The following is a 20,497-nucleotide window of genomic DNA, read 5'->3' as shown; positions in this document are numbered from 1 at the left end:
ACAATGCTTCAAACCTGCACATTTTGAATGTGTTATCATGCTCCATTTTTTTAATCTTAAAACCTAGGTGGGGCAGTGACCTACAGCTTACTTTCCCTGTAATCTAAAGTCATATTATAGAAAAGATTTAAAATTTACTGGTTTTGGCTGTACCAAAACTAATTGTATTGCACTACTACAGAACAGCTTTTCAGTGCATGGACTCAGTAATCTGCTACCAGGAAACTGGGAAAATCTCTCTGAGTATACATTCAGATCCATTTGGACGTCTGTCTGCATTTTGAAATTGAGCTTGGCTGAATCAGCTGGCCCAAGTGCTGACTGAGATGATGATAGCAATAAAAACTGGAATAGCAAATCCTGGCACACAGCTTTCCCTGGGAAAGTGATCAGTCATTTTCCATCTTTGGCTTTGATCCTCCATTGGGATCTTTCAGTGCAGAGCCCAGACCCAGGGAAGAAGTTAACAGATCTCTGCATTAAGTTAATGCCACTCCGCATGGAGACAGGAGTAAGCACTACTAATTCTTTATGTGAAATGGGGCCCCTCCGTACTGTATATGTTAATGGCAAACTGTAAAAGCTCTGTGTGCCGAAAACCAGATTTCAAATCTGCTGACCTGTGGCAGGTCCCCTAGTGGGGAGCCACAAATGCACACTGCTGCATTTTTGTATTGGATTAAATTCTGGATCTAGACTACTATGTGACCAGAGACAAAAGGGAATAAGAAGTTCACAGGCGTGAATACCTGTCATCATGTGGTGAAATGAGTAGTAGCCTGTGTTCAAGAGAGGCTCAAGCCCAGAATAACAGAAGAACAATACAAACTGGCAGAAATATATGGGAAACTTGGAAGGTGCCTACATGCACAATGTCTTTTCAGCAAGCCAGTGCTACTGGTCTCACTCTGAGCACTTTTAAATGAAAATAGTTTAATATAATAATAAAACCCCACAACTCTAAGAGGAAATGACAGCTGTTGCAAGTAAATTTCAATAAGGGTAGTTCCCTGCTGATAAAAACTGGCACATCTCCATTCATTTCAGTGTAACTATGTGAATTAACATTGCCTGAAAATCTAACCCAATGTTTCAAACAACTCAAGAGCTACAAGGAAATACATAGATGGAAGACACTGTTAATTACAAGGGTGAGAAAAAAGGGCAATTACTAAGGAAACAAAAAAGTCAGTAAAGGAAAAATATGTGAAGTCTATTATACAAATAGACAGCTTGTGAGTGTTTTGGGATGCTTGATTTGAGTTCTATCAACACTTGTGCTACAAATGACAACAGGTCTGATATCAAGAATAACAAGGGAAAAATGCCCTTATACCACAGTGGACCTTAAGAGGACATGCCATTACCAAATTAGAATGTACCAGGCACTACTAAGGCAAATCTAACCCTTTTTCAATGGAAAGTAGTAATTTTTTTTGGTGATTGATTGTCACTGAACACAAATTTGTGAAAACACTGTAAACTCAGTGTTCCTACACAGACATGTACTGTATCTTGCCTACATGTAAATAAAGACATTAATCTAAAATACACTGTAAGATCTCTATTAAAAAAAATTGAATAATAACTGATGATTAAGAGAGTTGAAGATATTTTGCCTCTGGCATAAACTTTCAAGAACTTCTTTTAAAAGACAAAGAAAACAGAGATTTTCAGGACCAGATGTCTAGGAAGATCCCATTTGGATTTGAGCTACTTAAATTTGCAATCATGTATTTATACATCTAACAGAGCTTCTGTTTCCCCTAGAATCTGAAAATTAACTAGCTTTGTAGCATCTTCCTTGATCTGCCACCCGTGCCCTGAGGATTAGAGACTCCACCTGAGCTTGTTTTACAAGCATAACAGAAAAAATTAATCTCTGCTGGCAGCGATCCCACTGGGATACTGATGAATAATGATATCCCTCTCTTGCTGCCCTCTCAGTCCACTAGAAAAGCCACTCTAACCCAGCAACGTGGAAACTGCTGAAACCATTCCAGCTGTGGATTAGCAGGCAGTCAAGCATCCATCTGTTCTGTGTGAATCAAGAGAAAGCAAACATGCATTCTTATAGCTAAAGAAGTACTAAAAATTAGCATCTTATTTGACTGCATATAGTAAATATGAAGAAAATCATATACAAAAGAAAAAATAATCTATTATCTACATCTCATATTGTTTATTATTGCTTGTTGCCTTAAGCAAATGATAAACCAGTTGGAATTAATCACCTTAGCCTACAAAATACTGTGCATTCAATGACTTAATATGTTTAAGATAAAATTTCCTAATACTGTATGAATCAGTTGTACCTAAAAATCTTTTGTTAAGAGACATGCATGCACCCATTTTGCAAGCAAACATGGTGACATCCTGCCAGGAGAAACATTTAAGAGGCCTGTTGTGAGAGGAATTTTAGCTGTTTTCTCACCCTATAATGTGAGAGAATAGACTTCAGATATTTTCTCTTTCTGAAAACAAGTAGTCTGAGTAATCTCTGCTGGCTTGCTACTCTTTTCCACTGAAAGACAGAAAGAAAGGAGATGGAAGTGGAAATTGGAATGTGGGCAACCCAATGACATTGGTGATGTCTGATTTGACTCTTCCATGGAAAGAGGACATGGCCTACTATAAATAAAGGAAAGCTGAATTTGAGCATTACCCCAGAAAAAGGTACATATAAAACTGCATACTTTGACAGTTTTTCCATACATCAATTCAAATACTTTGCTTGATGCCTGTCTCATATTTATTATGCAGAGGTGAAGCAAATGAGCAACTGTTTTTTCTCTAGAAGCAATCTTCCAATTGTACAAGAAATTTCCAAATATTTATACAATTTTTAAAAAATGCTTTCAATTTTTCTCAAATTCTAAGGCCTTTTGGTAGCCAATTATCCCTCTGCAATTTCTTCTAACATTACAGGTAGCCTACCTAAGTAGCTGTGAAATAAAACATCTTGTAAATATTAGGCAATAGGAGAGGCCTATTTCTTAAAATTTCTAAAGAGGAGAGGTTGATTTCTTAAAAGTTAATCTCTGATAATACATAACATCAACATTTAAAGTAAAATTCAATTTCTGAAGCTAGACAGGCCCCCATCAGGAACAAAAATAAAAAGAAAATGAGACAAAGAAAGAATCTAAATGCAAATAGGAAAATACAAGTGTCAGATACTTCATTAATGACTGATCAGTAATCCTCTTATGTTCTTTTTTTTTTCTTTAACTACTATGCTAAAGGAACAATATATGCTGGATATCAATCTTGTATGATTTAACCGTTTCAGCCAAACCAATCCTTATCCTGAAGTTTCTATTCAAATCAGAGAACAAGCTACAATGTCATCCTCTTTCTTAAAGAGTTTTACAAGCAATATCTTCTATGCTGACAGAGAAAATATTTTTGTGCCTTTAAACAGCAGTTTGTATGTCCCAGTTGGTGCCACTAAGTGAACGGTATTCTACGAAAAGAAATTCATCAATATGATTGTTAACTCTTACAACTTGTAGTACAATTGTATAAATCTATCAAAGGTAGAGGCATTATCTAGAAGCCAATTTTGACAAAAGAACTGCAGAGTGAAGAAGGTCTGAATTTGCTTATCCTGCTTCAATTACAAAATGGGAGGAATAAAGCAGATAGAACTTAACTGACTTGCTAAATACAAACTGAGCTGGTAAGACTTCCCACTGGAGCATTTGGGACATGAGAACACACAGCCATTAATCAAAGCAGCCTTACAGATTATAAAACATTCAGCTTTACCATACTAAAGATGCTATTAAGAACTTCAGTTCTGTTACAACAAACACAAACATTATTTCAATGTTTGTGTTATTATGTATGTATTGTGTTATAATGTATGTATATAAGATATACAAATATATTGTATATTTGAAAATATACAACCATGTGACATGACTGCTGAAAAAAGCCATTCCATTTCCTGTATGAACACTTTGCATGCATACAACTATGCATAATTTGAAACCTTGCATGACGGTGGCTACAATTCTGTCACGCAGTAAGTAAAACCTATTTGTGAGACAAAAACAGAGACAAAACAGGGACAAAAAAGAGACAAACAAGTAAGTGGTCCATGGCTGAACTGCTTGCAGCTTTGAGCAGTCAGCTAAACCAAGCTTGCTATCACCGAGCTTGCTTCTGCCATAGGCAAACATTGATTTGCCACAGATGGCAGCCAATGTTCACCTTCACCAGACCAGGAGAGTACTTCTGTCTACCTGGCTCTCAAAATACTTTCCATTTGTATACATGAGTGTTTTGCTGCTATAACTGCATCCTGATAAAGGAATTTATTTCCTCATTTTTCTGACAGAAACGGTTACTTAAGCAGATGTTTGAAATGGGGATATAGCCTGAGGCTACTCCTTTCTACTACCACAGCTATATACACTTTCAAAAGTTTTTCCCTTGGCTGCTGCACTGTAATCACAGCAAATAAAACAAAAAACCTGAAAAAAATTCCCTATATTATATTCAAGATAACAGTCCTCCTTTTATGGCTTTTGTCATGGCAAATATTTTTCAGAAACATTTAGCTGCAACTTTAAAATAAGTTTAAATTTAGCTTTCATGAGTATTGCTTCAATTAGGTATTTTTTTTTTTTTTTCCCCCAACAGGCATATAATAACAGAAATTAAATAAGAAGATTGAATGAGGAAAAAAGGAGATCTATAATTTGGAGATTAGAAATTAATGTATTTTGGAGATGGAAAGGATTTGTATTTTCTGGTTTTGACTGTAATTCTTTCTTATTGATGCCATAAAAATGGAAGACATGCCATGCTGAGTTAGCTGTCACTGATGGGCATTGTTACCTTGATTTACTAATGGACTGTGCTTTCCTGGAAAGGCAACCAGCATATTATGCCTTCAAACTAAAGCTCAAACAGTCATTTGGAAAAAGAAGACCAGGAAACAGTTGTGTCATGATGTTAGAAAAAAATTACTAAATTCAGGTACTACAGCAACATTAAAAACTGCTCCATCTACTGGGACCAGAGAAAAATCAAGACTAATTATGTGTATGAGTATCCATATAAGTACTTTTTCTGTTAAGTGCAAGATATTTTTGAATATACTGGGTATAGATTATGAAATTTGGATCTTATTAAAATACACTGTAGAATTTTATTTTATCCCAACATAATTTTCAATTTTAAACTATTAAACACACTGTGTTACCATCTAGATGATTCAAATAGGAAATGAAGCACATATGTTTTAACATGTTAAAATCCAGAGAATACAAACTGTACAAAAATTAAGTCAATTATTCAGGAAATGTCTTTGTTTAGGGTGAACTTTATGCATTGAACAGTCCTTAGTACAGATTTATTGTAAAGAAAAGATTTAATTGTAAGAGGAAACAGTTTTATTCTGTTAAAAATAGATAAAAATATTTCTTTTATTACTGAAATATGAATAATGGCTGAGGCCACAGCACTGATGCTCAAATTGTTAGTGTACTATAGATGTGAAATCAGACATGGAAGTTCTTTAAAGGCTAGTATGTAATAAATTGCTTTCCATGAGGCATAAATTTTACATTATAAAATCAATTATTGACACTGAAATGCCATATTCAAAAAGAATAACTTAATGAATATAGTTTTTCTGTGCTTTTATGCCTGGAATAAAATCATGGTAGCACCTTTACTTTCTTTGAAATTAAAAGCAAATGTAATTTTACACTAACTGTACACACTGACTGACTTAGGAAGAGTTATCTGATTTTTTTCTGAAATGACTAAAGAACAGAGATCTTGTTTTATATAATATCTTGTTTTATATAATATCTTAAAAATTCCTAAAAGCAATGTTTCTGCTATGGCTTTCAGGGAAAATACTAAACAAAACAGATCACATTAGCTTCTTTTTTGCCAGTATTTTTGTAAGGTATTAATTCTTCTTTCCCTAGTGTTTAACTGGAGACCTGTTGAAAAGATGTTTTATCACTGAGTCAAATACCTTTGTGGCCCCTTCACGGGAGACCAAATCAGCAACAGAATCCCCATACAAAAATAAAATTATTTTAGATTGAGAGTGTAAATACTCACAAAGAATTGCATATTTCCCTAGCTGGAATAGAAATTGCCAACAATAATGAAGAGGGAAAAAAAGCTACAGGTTAATTTAGTTATCTAGGTTCTCATAGTACAAATACCTACCAGCTAATGAAAGACAGATAAGGCATTAATAACTCTACTCATTTGCTATCTATGTATCTTGAATAGACTGCCTGTTTAATGAACTTCCTCCTTAAACCTTCCAAGTCTGTGACTCCAACAATGACAGATTTTCTGCTAAGTTCCAAATTACTTACTCTAATACAAGCCAGTGTCACCATATCTATTTTCAGAACGAAATAAAGGGAAGAGGCATGTGGAGATCAAACTTCTATGTCCATGTTTGTAGCACAGAAAAACAGACAGGGCTGCCCCACTATAACAAAAATACCATATTCTCCCTCTAAGCTCCATTTTCTAAGAAAAAAAACCCTCTCTCTTGTTAACAGTTTACATGAAAGACAGCAGTAGGCACATAAAAGCCAACCAGTTATCTTTTGTAGGCAGAATTAAAAAAAAAAAATCAGGGACAACATGGAGATAAAATAAGGGACGAAAGATGGGAATTCTGTTCTCCACTGTCTGGTATGACAAATTTTTTGTTCTTTAAATATTAACCATATAACAAGATAAGTTAAAGATCACCAAAAATCATGAAACTAGTGGATCTAGGTGTCACAGCCCTGATCAATCAGAAAGACAGACTTTCTTTCCTCAAGGTACAACAAACTGCTATTTGATTTAAAAAACATTTGTGGAGAAAAAGACAAGAATTACCTTAAAGTATCTATCATTGTTTTTTGCTTAGACTTCTTTTTTAATCTCTGCACCTAACTATCAGAATTAAAGGAAACAGTCTTTAGGCACCTCAGGGAAATCCAGCCTGTCAGTAATAATTCATGAACACTTTCTCATCAATAATGCTTAATGCAAGAAGCACCATAACTCAACAGTGATTAAGCACATTTGGATTACTACTGCCTGAGCATGGTTGGGAAAAGTTTAAAGAAAGCTCTGTGGAAAAACATCAAACATTTTCTCTCAGAAAAGAAATATCAGTCCCCTAGCACAAGCCAGTGACAAAAATAACTGAATGTGAAGTTCCACCTGCTAACTGCAAACCCAAGACAGTTCAAACATCTCAGGTACAGATTTACTGAGAGGAGCAGGGAAACCACAAGGGGATTTTCGCCCACCTATCTGAATCACTCATTACTGTGTATTTCCGACATTACTGTTGGGCTGTTCCCATGTGCTATGCTCCTGTTCACGTTATAAAAACTCAACCCCTACACCATTTGATCTTGTAAAATTCTGGCAGATGACCAAAATGAAAACGTAAAATAAAAACAGAGAAAATAACAGATACTGGAAAAGACTACGAGTGGTCTTCCACTAAATGAAAACAAATTCTGCTATTATGTGACTTTTTTGAGAGATCCAGCAACACTAGAAACTGGATGACTCACAACTACTTTTTCATGTGAGTGGTGAAGATTCCTTGATCATTCACTGGTGATCAACCCTGAAGTTTGAACACTTCCATACAGCATGCAAAAATATCAATCTGAAACTCAAAATCCCTTAATAAAATCCTCAGATTTAACCCCCTTAATACAATCCTAAATTTCTGAATTCTTGAACAAAATCTTGCGTTTTTCCATTGTTTGTTTTAAACAAACTTTTGATACTCTCCAAGTTAATTATATATGTGGTATATATATCCTGTTTGAAAAATCAAAATCAGGATTTACTTTCTTCATATTGTTCATGTCTGCCTTCCTTGTATACATTAGAAACTTGCAAATATCTAAAGGTTTGCAAGCTTAGTTAAAACTCCAACAAATAATAAATGTAACATCTATGAAATCCAGCAAGTGCATGAGAAATGCTTGGATGCTTATTCTTAAAAAACACAGTCCAAAATTTGAAACTTTAAAACAGTGATCAGCAAAATAATCACAATTATAATTCTTTTTGTAACAGCAACAGGCCTTTTTGTGCTATAGCTACAGCTTTCAGTTTCAGCATCATTAAGAGATTCTTCAAATTACTTTTTAAACATCCTTTTCCCTCAGGATTTTCACTTATACCTAATTAGACTACTTACCCCATGCCATGTAATTCCCTATTGCCAAAACCGCTAAATGCTTCAATAAGAAGGAGGAGGGCAACAGTGGAGTGAGGCAGATGTAATGTCATTGGTTAACAATAGAGGTGTGAAGCAACTGCTGTAATTATAAAACTCATTAATGCAGTGTTTAGGGGGAAAAAAAATCCTTGGCAGTAACTATTGAAATGGCATTTCTTTTCAACACTACATCAGATTGAAAAAAACCTTTCATTTTGCACCTTCAACAAGACAGAATAGTAGTTCCACTAGTAATTATGAGAATCAACATCCACATAAAAAAGTCAGTGGAAACTGTCAGCTCTAATGGCATCCAGCACTTGTAAATCCTTTTCATCTTTAAAATTGATCCATGTGGTGCATTTTGACCCCTAAGCAATTTTATTTTTAGTCTTATTCTTCTTGATATTGTAAATGGATAATTTATACAACTTTATTATCAGGAAATGAAAAATTAGAAAAAATTAAAGCAAGATTAAAGAACTCAAGATTTTACAATCTCTACCCAACATTAGGGTCCTAAGTTTCATCTGCAATAGAAATATTTGCCAGTTACTTTTGCAATTTATGAATGCACACAGTTCAAACAGGCAAATTCAAACAGGCAGCACTAAGTTCTTCTTCCATCATTCCTCTTCCATACCCGCTCATCAGCTAAGGCAGTTACAAAATGCCATCTCTGCTAATATTCTTAAACTTTCCTTCCCCAAATTTTTCTTAAAAAAAAAAAAAAAAATCCTGACATGTCTAGGTGCATAAAATTTTCAGTAGAGAGGAGATTTTGAAGAGACAGCAGTTGGAGTAAAGCTTCCTTCTTGAATACTCAACATTGTATTAGTTAACTTCTGTTCACATGTGGGTATTTCTCAAAATTTCAGTTATTTTACATACAGCATATCTAGGTATTGCAGATGATTACTATTTTGAATTCACCCGAATACACTGAATTTCATTTAGTGTAATTGCAGTGTTTTCTGGCAGCAGAACAACAGATATTGCAGGGTCGGTGATAGCAATTTCCTTATTTAGGCTAACAGTTTCCATTACAAAAGATTATTGTGGACTTTATTTCTGAGCTGTAACACTCTGAATGTTTGCAGCAGGTGCTTTAAAATTATCAGGAAGAAAAGTCTCTGTACTAGAAAAGGAGTTTTCCTAGTGTCATAAAATGCTGATCAGGTTTTGTTGAGTTGCTAACTGTTGAATAGCATTATTTAACTTCCTGTGTTTCTCCTCAGAGAAATTCTGGCAGCATGCCAAAATAATAATTAATACAAAAGTAAAATATATAACTACTGTAAGAGAGGACTTCAAATTTTGAACGTAACCCTTAGAAATCAGAATATTATTGAATTTGGGCCACTTGTATAATGTATTTAATGTAACAGAGACTATAATCATATAGGGGCAGAAATAAGATTTCCTGGATAATATTGAGGCACTTCTTGTTTTGAAATAGATTTGTACAAGTAGAATTACACCATGCTGAAAGGAAAATCTGTAGTTATAACTATGTAAGTACTTAAAAAGGAAAATGGAGTAAATGTTGATTCTTTTATGGGAATGTAATAACTAACACAGTTCTTCATACATGGTGTTCTTGGCCTTGCATTGCACTTCTCTGTTAAACAGCCTCTAGACTGACCGTGGGAGATGCTCCTATTGCAGGTTATGACCTCAAGGACTGGGAGGTGGCTGGGAAAAGGGAAAGCAGACATTTTAGGAAAGAGGTGTTTCCTGTATGTTTCCCCTGCTCCTTAAAGCTGCTGTATCTTCCAGAACAAAGTGATGGTCCTGCTACAGATTTAGTGTAAGCAGTCATTCTTATGGCATTTTAGTAATATACTCAACGTAGAAAGGACAAATATCAGATTTGTACAGATCCTGCACATTATAAAGGGATGCAAGAAGAGAAACAAATGTATAAAGTAATTTTCATGTACTGATAAGATAAAACACTTGAAACAGCAAAAATGATTCAGGTATTTTTCTCAAAACAATAAAAAATTAAATTAGAGATTGGGGAGAAAGGGTCTTCTTTATTTTGTGTGTTTATTTTGTGTTTTTAAGAATAAAAAAATGCATTTTTAAGAAATATCAGCACTTACTGTCAGAATTAAGAGCAATTCTTCAATATTGCTTTCAGGTTTCAACTGATCCTTGAACATCCCAATAGTTGGGTGCTTCAAATAGTAATAGGAGGCAATACGGCCATACGTCAGCGGCTCAATGCTGCGATTATCCTGTTAGAAGAAGAATCAAACACACAGAGCTCCCAAGTGGTTCAGTATAATGTGTTCCTACACAACTGTGAAACATGTTCAGACTACTTTTAAGAGAGAACACAAAAAACAATTTAGCATTATAATTTAGCCAGAAGAGTTTTCAACCTAAGTCTAACAAAGAGCTCCACATACAAACTCTAACATCTCCCATCAAGTATGCATCTTGCTGTTCACAGGTTCTAGGAGTGTATATCTTATTGAATCTTCTAAGGCACAGATTAGTCTTACCTCCCCAACTTCAATACAGTAGGAGCCTTCCAAATCAAACAGGGATTTCTCAACAAGGCTTGAGAGGTACTTATTCATAGTGTCATGGCTCACATCATCCAAGTTATAGTAACTAGATAAAATGAGAGCAGATGCATTACAAGAATATTTTTTACAGTCTGAAGATTTTTAACAACAGCGTCTTCAAGGAAAACATACAAGGTTCTACAATAGACACATGAAACAGCAAATATCCATATTAAACAATTAAACACAGTACTTTATAAGGATTCACAAGAAATCCATGATTCTTAAATGGTTTGTAGGAGCAACCAACATAAGACAAGCATGTACATATGAAACATATGAATTTGTCCATCTATTGATAGAAAGATTGATAGAAACAGAACTGGGCTGACTCTATTTTGTTAGTGGGAAAATTTTCCTGCTTTCAAAGGTACAATTTCCTGATAAGTGTCAAAGTGAACAAGCAATCCTAACAAAAGTAACAAAAAGTATTTTAACTTCAAGACAAAGGAAGAACACCCACCTAGGAGAGCAATTGTTCTTACATCCTGCAAGTCTGAAAGTAAAACTAGGCATATAGTGACATCTCCTGAAAAAGTAAATTTATACCAATCCAAATGTTGGTGTTTGTTGTTATATTTCTGTGACATTTTATTCTCAAAGTTAGAAATGCTAACAACCAGAATAGGGTGTTTGTCAATGTGATTCCTTCACACGCTCACTGTCAGACAAAATGTTTAGGTAAACTATATCATCACAAAGGCTTAGTTCCCTGTATGAAGGAAAAATGCTTATAAAGTGGGCCAAAATATATTTTCTTTTTATGTTAGCCTATAAAAAAGACACAGTGACTGAATTTTGCATTCCTTAACTGTAGAGCTTGAGGTGTATTATAAGATTTTACTCATATAAACCAACATGATTTCAGTGAGAACTTTTACTCCAGATAAAAATGCAGTAAGGACTTGTATCCCTATATTCAGTAAAGGCACCAGATCAGAAAGTAACAACTAAGTACAATTAATAAAGAAAAACTGAGCATGCTTAGAAAGTTTTAAAATTTTGAATTTAACCAGAGTAATTAAACCATGCAATTTCAAAGCAGAATTAAAACAAACATAAAATCCTATGATTTACTGAATTGTTAAAAAGCAGAATAAAAAAGGTAGTTATTGCTCGTTTAATTCTGTCAAATACTGTGGCAGAAATAGACTACTGAGACTGTGCAATGATGAAATGCTCCTTTGTTCCACCTACCTTGCTTCACTAAAATTTACTACTGTTATGATGTACTCAGCATTCCCACTTGAAACGACCCCACTGCAGTCAGGAGTGGGTTCTTTCAATGCTATTTTGTGCAGGTGAACAACAGACTGCAAAAGAGCATGCTGAGATTCATTTTAGCCAATTTTACAAAGTTATTGCTGCAACTGAGTTAGTTTTTTTAAACTCTTTTCACTGTCACAGGAAAGAAATGTGCACCTGCAAAATGCTATTCATCTGAAGTATTAAATTTAAATAACTACTTCAGGATGAAGTGAAATGCAATCACTGATTAAAAAAAGAAAATTTTAGGCAACCAGTTCAGTTGTGGATGTTATATTTGGGCAGATGAATCCCATTCTCAACCAGTTCAGTTGTGGATGTTGTGGATGTTATACTTGGGCAGAGGAATCCCATTCTCTGAGTTAAATTCTGCATAATTTACTGTAATGCTGCTGTTTACAAATTTCAAAAGATGAAATAAAATTTTATAAGCTACAAGCATCCTTACATAACTGCTTAATTTACATAATCTGATTTGTGTTATTATTTTCTTAAAGTTTTTACCATACATCTCTTTAAACAGTAGTAGCATAACCGAAAAAGCCTGAATGCTAAATAGCAGTATTGTAATGTCCAGATATTTTCCTCTTGCTATTAATTCCAAATTATAGGATTAATTCTCTGAAGCTTTGAATGTTCACTTATAATTGGGTAAAGTTGGAGTAAACCAGTACTATCATAAGAAAAAGTTTTAAAAAATGTGTTCTGATACCAGCCAGCTACATGAGGAAACAACAAAGCATACATACATGGCAGTGGAGTATTCAACTCTGTGACATTTTATATGGGTCCGCGCTGATATGATCTCAATTAAACACAGTCTTTTATAAAGATTAACAAGAAATTTAAACTTACAACACACCTATTGTCCAAAACCAAACCAAACTACACAGAAATATTTGTATTGACTTCAATGTTTTATGTAGTAGTCAGCTACATATTGTAAGTCTCATGCAAAGAAAACACATTTGTTGAAAAATTATTCTAATAGTGTTTTTGATGCAACCAAAATTTCATGAGTGTCCTTTTAAATTAAGTTATACACCAATAGTATAAAATGGTCAAAATTTCTATCTGCCCATTTTATTTGCCTGACATCACCAATCACATTTATTTTCTGGTTATTAGCAGGAATTACTTTGTCATATCTTGTTTACCTTCTGAAAATAATTGAGCAAATTAGCTAAATAAATTGTTTAAGGAGGTGAAAAAAATTTCTATTTTATAGAAATAAAACCACTAATAATTAACCATAAACCACTAATGATTCTTTATTAGTTCTCTCTAAATTGAATAGAATACTTCTGAAATGTTTATAATTAAAGCACTTTGTTGTCACGGTATTCAGACTTCCATCATATAATTTCAGCACCTTTATTTGTAATACCATAACATTCATGATGAATACTGATAAAACAAAAAAAAGGAACAGGGGCAATACACTGAAATTCTTTCCTGATAATGTAATTTAAGACACCAATTCAAACATATTTATGCTCTTGTTCTTTGACTGATTTGCAGTATTTCACTGCAGTTAGCTGAAGTTATCATCATAAAGGAATTTATAATATCTTTTAAAATTTTTTGTGAATTTTAAATTTGCAGCTTTGTAATTTGTTGTTAAAGGAGTGAATGTCACTGCCCAGTGGAAATAAAACAATGTAAAGAAAAGTCTTAAATGGTTTGTAATCTTGAGTGAAGTGGTACCAGTATGTTTTAACTACTATCTGTAATGAGGCAGATATAATTTTGAGCACACCCACAGGAGCTTCTTGGTCATTCAGCACATTTCCCCCTAGTAAAAATCAAAGCCATTCATCTTGAAAGACTGTTAAAATCATTAGTGAAAACAGAGGTATCATGACATTAGATTTCAATGCTCAGGAATAAATGCAAGTTGAATTCTGCATGTTGGTATGTTCCAAGTATGAAAACTGCATGATATGTGAGTTCCTCTATGAAGCAATATTGCTGAACTATTTAATTACAGATAAAGGATAAAAACAATGCAGTTTCATGCTCACTGCATTGAATCATCTAGTCATTAGTTCCCCTTAGCTATAAACAGACAGCCTACCTTTTTATCAGCACACCATTTCATTTATTTCACAGTGAAGCCCAGTTTCACAATAATTGACTTGTCAGAAGCTCTAATTTATGAGGCTGGGCTCTGTAAGCCTTCTCCTATATTGGACTCAACCTGCACACAAGCAGGGTTGAATATTTACAATGCTGTTAACAGGTGCTGAGTTGTTTAATGATTCTAATAGCCAGAAGCGTACTGAGAAAGCCAGCGGGATCACAATTACAGGCTGTTTGAACACAACAATTACTCGTCCCCTGAGAGGTGTGAAAGTCAAAGGCAGTTTTATCCTAACAGCATCTAGCACATGGGCTAGACAGGCTAACTTCCATTAGTAGTCCATAGGGAAAAAGCAGTAACAAACCCTTAGGTATCATAAAAATTTACAAAGTATGTAAAATTTAAACAATCAAAAGCTGAAGGAACATTTTATTGTCTATTAAATAACATATTTTAAATCCCAAAACCTTGTAGAGCTTAGCAAGAACAACAAACTGTGAAACATGAACTTATTCTCTAATCTAAGGAAGTGTGGAATTTCATCAGCTGAGAGAGACAGAGAGACGTGCAGGAACATAAAATGTAGATGAAGTTACACAAAACATTTAGGATTTAATGTGAATGGTGGCTATCATTTCCTGTTTAGCTTATGTAAACCTGACCTGAGATCTCTCTGGGAAATTTTTCATCAGCCTTGAAATGGTCCTGCTATAACTGTCAATGCTGTGGAGTCATTTGTTACAGCACCATGTTTTTTATGTTCAGATTATACGGTGGTAATAGTGACACACATAATGAAAATCGGTGACAAGAGTCAGCCAAAAAATATTAAAGAAACTTGCTAGTCAGTAAGTCTTTTGAAACAAATGCACAAAACAGCAAATCCACAGCACACACTTGATAGCCAGAAAGTGTGCTTTTTCAGATTTTACAGTTCTGAAAGCAGAATTTTGTTATTAATAAGTATGGGGGAGCATAGATAGTAATTTTTTTTAAGTCCCCTTACTGCAGTCATCATTTATATTTACTTTCATCAGCTTCAGCAGCTGCCATCCTCAAATAGTACCATGGAAATGGTACAGAGTATATGGCACAACTGATGAATCTTCATAGCCAGAGAGAGATATGACCTTAAGTACCAGCTCACTTCTGTTGTTAAGGCATTACTGACTGACTCTGGAGTCCGTGACTGGCTTGCAAAAAGGTATTACAGAGTGCACAAATGCTGCAGACAGTAATGCCACCCTGTATTTTACCTCTATCCTGTATCCATATCTTTCCATATGCCAGGAAGGAGAAATAGACACATTGCTATCTTTAATCAACTTTTAGTATTAAAAGTATTTTAGTATACTCAACATTGTGGTCATTTAAGAGAAACAAAACCGAGTTCAATTTCTCTGACATCAGTGAAGTATTTAACCCCACATCAGTGCTTCTAATTATAACATTTTGAAAACAGTTCATCTCCCAAGATGCATTCATGAGAGATGAGAGGTCATATCCAAATATAAATTTGCTCACATATTGATATATTTTTTCTTTTTCCTATCATATATTCCAACAGATAATTTTTACAGATACACCATATCAAAAGTAGGAAGAAAATTATGTGAATTTTCTTTCTGGATGGAGAGATGTGGAGTCTTCAGCTTTGTATTCTCACCTAAGATTGCAGCAGACTGGGAAGCAAGAGGCAGCTCAAATACTCAGCAGCTTGGGGCTTCCCTGTCTGACAGACTCAGAAAATCTTTATTTGTCTGAATATTTGGTAAAACTATACTGTGAACTACATTCCTGTACTTTTCACATCAGTGTGACCCTAATAATTTCAAAGAACAAACTCTTGCTAATAAATTCGTAATAATGCCTATAGTTGTTGTTTATTAAATGTATATACATGCCTATGTATCAGTACATACATATAGGTCTAAATGTCATTGTAAAAGGAAGAGTCCTTTGGCAAAGTCCTTTGTAAAATATCTGTTTACCAATTGAAAATATGGTTATTAGTAATCACTGATATATAATATATTTGCACATTCTAGCTTCTGTTAGTTTAGCTACTGTCAACATTTTTTCATTTTATCTCTTATCTTAGCTAATTTAACTTCAGTAATCTCCCTTCTGACACACTTCCAAATTAATCCTAAAATTCTGAATAACTGTGATTATGTCACAGAAATACATAAGTATTTCATTTTGCCTTCTACCATGATATTACCTGTCACCATAGTAGCAGAAAATATATTGGACCAGTATATAACCATAATTTGTATTCATATGTTTTATTCACATGCTCAGCTAATCATAATGAGAAAATGAAATTTAAAGTAAAACATAAATGTATGATAAGGGCATCATCAGTTTGAGACTATAATTTATGCTGTATTATTCATCCACTCAAAAAAACTTTGCAAAACTGATATCAAAGGAAAAAATCTCTTAATTCTCAGAATGAAATAATAAAATATATTTTTTCAGGTTTTCAGAAGGAATTTACATAGAAACTGGTTTTGTAAGTGTGCACATGTACACAGATGGACTCTCACATATAAATACATAAATAGCCACGCACATTTTAATAGTGATGTGATGTGTGCTCTTAGGATATCTAAAAATTAGCTTTTCAAATGAAAGCTGACTCTGCTTAACTATACATATGTTGTAAATTTCTATTTCTCTTTTACTGCACGTGTATCTGGAAAACATCATAACCTGATTTACAGAAAATATTTCTCACAGACATTTCTCTTTTATCGAAAGTCACAATTATAATCTCTTATAAGGGTAAAAGAATGAAACACCCAAGGCATTTCAGCCAAGGAATGGAGATAGATGAGCCTCTTGCAAAGACCAGGGCCCTTTGCTGATCTGTGTGATATGACCTTGACTAAGTAAATAACATAGTGACTACAGCTCTATGTGGAAAGGAGTACCTGTTGTACTACTTGGCTGATGTAGTACAGAAACTGTGAAAAGCTCTGCACTTAGGATGAATTGTTTTGAGGGAAGGGAAGAACAGGGAAGAAATTCTGGATAGGGAGACTGAAACATTTTGAGAAACATTTCATTTGGACCACCCCTGTCATTCACATGTCATCTCCTGAACAGGATGAGTGTGACTAGTCATCTGAACAAAACTAGTAATCAGCTACTCTCCTTCCCCAAAGCAGTAACTCCATTATACCTCTTATCTAGACAGTTAAAACCCATTCTATAGAGCTCTGAAGGGCAGGGGTTTTTCAAACAAGAAAATTAAAATGGTTTGATGAAAAGGACTATTTTAACATGTAATGATTTTCCACACCATTAAAACAACTATCATGAGAAGTTCAAGAAATTATCTCAAGTTTGCTAGGAAAACTTTCATGATGACTTCATGTTTAGAAGAAACCTGGATCCTAGAGGAAAAAGATACTTGGATCTCTATCTCACAACAAAGGTAGATTACCATTACTTCAATAGTACAAATTGCAGGCATTCAGTAAGGCATTTTATGATACTGGATTGGAAAAGGATGATCCTACGTTTGTTTATGCAGCTTTAATATACAAGTAGCTAAAGCTGGCAATAAATGAGAATATAAATCTTCTGCATATTATCTAAGCCCATTATTTTGGGGATTTACAGCATCACGTGCAATGACTTTTATGCCAATGAATCCCAAGGCATTTTACTAATCATGCATATGGGAATTACTTATTCACCACTAAGGTACAATCACCTGCTGTCTGGAAAATAGTTCTTGTTTCACAGTGGAGAGAAAGTCAACGAAATTGCTTTGGGACAGGACATGAGAAAGAACATTTCTGTCAAGTGACAAGGAATGGGTATTGCATAACCATCTAGACCAAAAACCAGCAATTGTGCTCCTATTCTTTTGAAAAAAAACCCTACCAAACGCTAAAATATTTAGATTATTGAGAACCACGAACATTTTTTGTTTGATAATATCAATGATTTCATATGCTCTTTTATGGCACAGTAAACTCCATTACCAAAATGCAACATATTCAGAGTTATCTCAACAATAACTGACTTTTTGTAAAACTCTTCAGTTTTCCTTGGATGTATCTCATTCACACTGACCATGCTGGAACTGCTTGCTTGGCTTTCAGGAGGTCTGAAAATACCACAGATAGTAGGTCCAGGAAAACTACTAAATAAGTTTAGTAACTTTGGATGAAACTTAATACTGCTATCATGTCAAAGAATGGAATGCATGCACATCCGTTATATTTGTGCTTGGCATCTAGAAATGATTTGACAAACTGTTTGACAGAGTAAATAATATCTTTAATTTTTCTCTGCATGACTAAACACAGAAAGAATGCTCAGTACCTGTGGGGATGAAGAGCACAACTTGTCAGCTGTTCCAACCTGTGTGCTGAAGTTCCAATGCAAGACTCCGATTTCATTAGAAACTTCATTACTCATTCCTATCCTGCCATTATGGGCATGACTAGTCAAGATCTGTTCATCTTGGTTCTCACTACAAAGACTCTACATCTTACTATGAAGTGCTTTTTTTTTATTCCCACCCCCCACCCCCAGTTTTCTTCCCACCTCTGAATAGCAGGACTTTTGCTTTGAAGTTGAAATTGTGATAACTCCAGATTTAGCTGTCCATGACAATAAAGAAACTAGAGAGAAAAAATACCAGTCAACATGCCAACCTCATACTCAAGTGGAAATCTTCTTTTATGCTGGGAAGAAATTGCCTATTAAATCAAACAATATTTCTTATTCTACACTCACCTTTGGCCTATATGTTATTTCTTAAAAAAAATGTAGCTATCACAAATACCACATGAGCAAAGCTTACTAAAACCAAATCAACTACTTTACCAAAGCAATTAAAGAGCAAGAAATTTTAAAGTAACAGTACTTATTCTTTATGCTAAAAGAGTAGAAAGTCTAACATTTCAAAAATCATAATTTAACTCTCAGAGGTGAAATACCCTCCCCCTATCTGCATGCATTGTGTCAGTTATGAAGAGAGAAAATTGAAAATGCTTTCTTTAATTTACAGTTCTAATACTCTGCATTTTTCATTTCCCAAGAAAACTAGATGGAAATTCTCTTTGTTTTGTGGGAGATTCCCAGCATGGGGCTAGAGACAGAACTAAAAACTAATAAAGACTTAAAAAGAATTAACAGAAATTATTTTATCACCTGCAGGCTCCCAGTAGCACTTGCCCATAAAGTACCTGGCAGAAAATCTGGCCAAATACTATAGACATTAACATGATTTCAGAAATACAACACACTGGAGTACATCTAGAATATTTAGTGATCTAAACAGATAATTCTTTATTTGCCACATTATTTTAGTGGGTGAATGATCACATGATGGGTAACACACCATTTACCCAAAACAATCTTGTGGCAAAGGCAGGCTACACTGGTGGAACAGCTCAGAATGATCTGCATACCAGCTGGAGCTACGCAGGATGATAGCAATCATTGAAAATATTGCACACATGGTTTCACCAGGGTATCCTAATGAAAGCAAACGTTATCACAGAGAAACAGCTGATAGTTATTCTCTCATTTATTAGGAAAGTCCAAGTCTTAATAAATTTTCTAAAGAAAACTGAGCAGAACATATCAATGTGGTAGCTAAAAAAAAAGGTATTGCGTTATAAATACAATATCCGAAAGAATGTGATAATCTGGATTTTTATTTTAGGGATGCTGATGTAGCCCTCTCAATAAGGTTATTTTATTGCTGTAACTAAATTGTAAAGTTATCTGCCAAAAAATGCATTTATATTTAGAGTAAAACTTATAAAAAATATGTGCTCACGAGTTTTAATCCACATGTGGGCTAGCAGTGCTCCTACACTGGAGGTTGTTAAGTATTCCAGGCTCCAACAGCAGACGGATCACCTTTGGATCAACTCTAACCTCAAGTTACCTTGAGATTAAATTGTCTTATATTGTATACTCACGTTGGGTTCATTATAAGTCGACGGAAGAAGTAAGTCCAGGTGATATAATCCATTGCATCCTGCTTAGATGTAATAGTTCCAGCAGCAATTTCAGCATTCAAGTGGTCAGCCAGCACCTCTAACAAGCTGAAGAACAGGAAACAAAAGGATTTAGCTGACTTTACAATCACAAAGACAGGTAATATATTTTGTAGAGTTGCCCATTAAAAGGTTTATTACTTTTAATCTGAAAATATTATATATTTATCTTCCAGTAAAAGGGAAGAGGGGAAGAAGGGGGAATGTAATTGCAAGGTCAGTCATCTTCTTTACATGATAGTGGAATGAAGCTCAAATTATTTTTTGATTGGACCAAGAATGCACAAGTTTAAATCATTCATGG

At 34.4% G+C, this 20,497-nt stretch overlaps 1 protein-coding gene across 3 annotated transcripts in view; it reads right to left on the bottom strand.

Annotated features, from left to right (window-relative positions):
- The window catches only part of ASCC3 (activating signal cointegrator 1 complex subunit 3), a 248,972-nt gene that overhangs the window by 29,323 nt on the left and 199,152 nt on the right, over positions 1 to 20,497 (bottom strand). For all 3 annotated transcript variants that reach the window (XM_021533823.3, XM_021533826.3, XM_021533825.3), the window contains 3 exons: positions 20,116 to 20,241; positions 10,744 to 10,855; positions 10,339 to 10,473 (listed from right to left, as the gene is read on the bottom strand). In XM_021533823.3, the coding sequence (XP_021389498.2) occupies positions 10,339 to 10,473; positions 10,744 to 10,855; positions 20,116 to 20,241 (373 nt within the window). The remainder of the gene's footprint in view (positions 1 to 10,338; positions 10,474 to 10,743; positions 10,856 to 20,115; positions 20,242 to 20,497) is intronic.

The sequence above is a fragment of the Lonchura striata genome, chromosome 3, assembly GCF_046129695.1.
Source record: "Lonchura striata isolate bLonStr1 chromosome 3, bLonStr1.mat, whole genome shotgun sequence".
Classification (NCBI taxonomy): Eukaryota; Metazoa; Chordata; class Aves; order Passeriformes; family Estrildidae; genus Lonchura; species Lonchura striata.
This window is presented reverse-complemented; position numbering and strand designations above follow the sequence as displayed.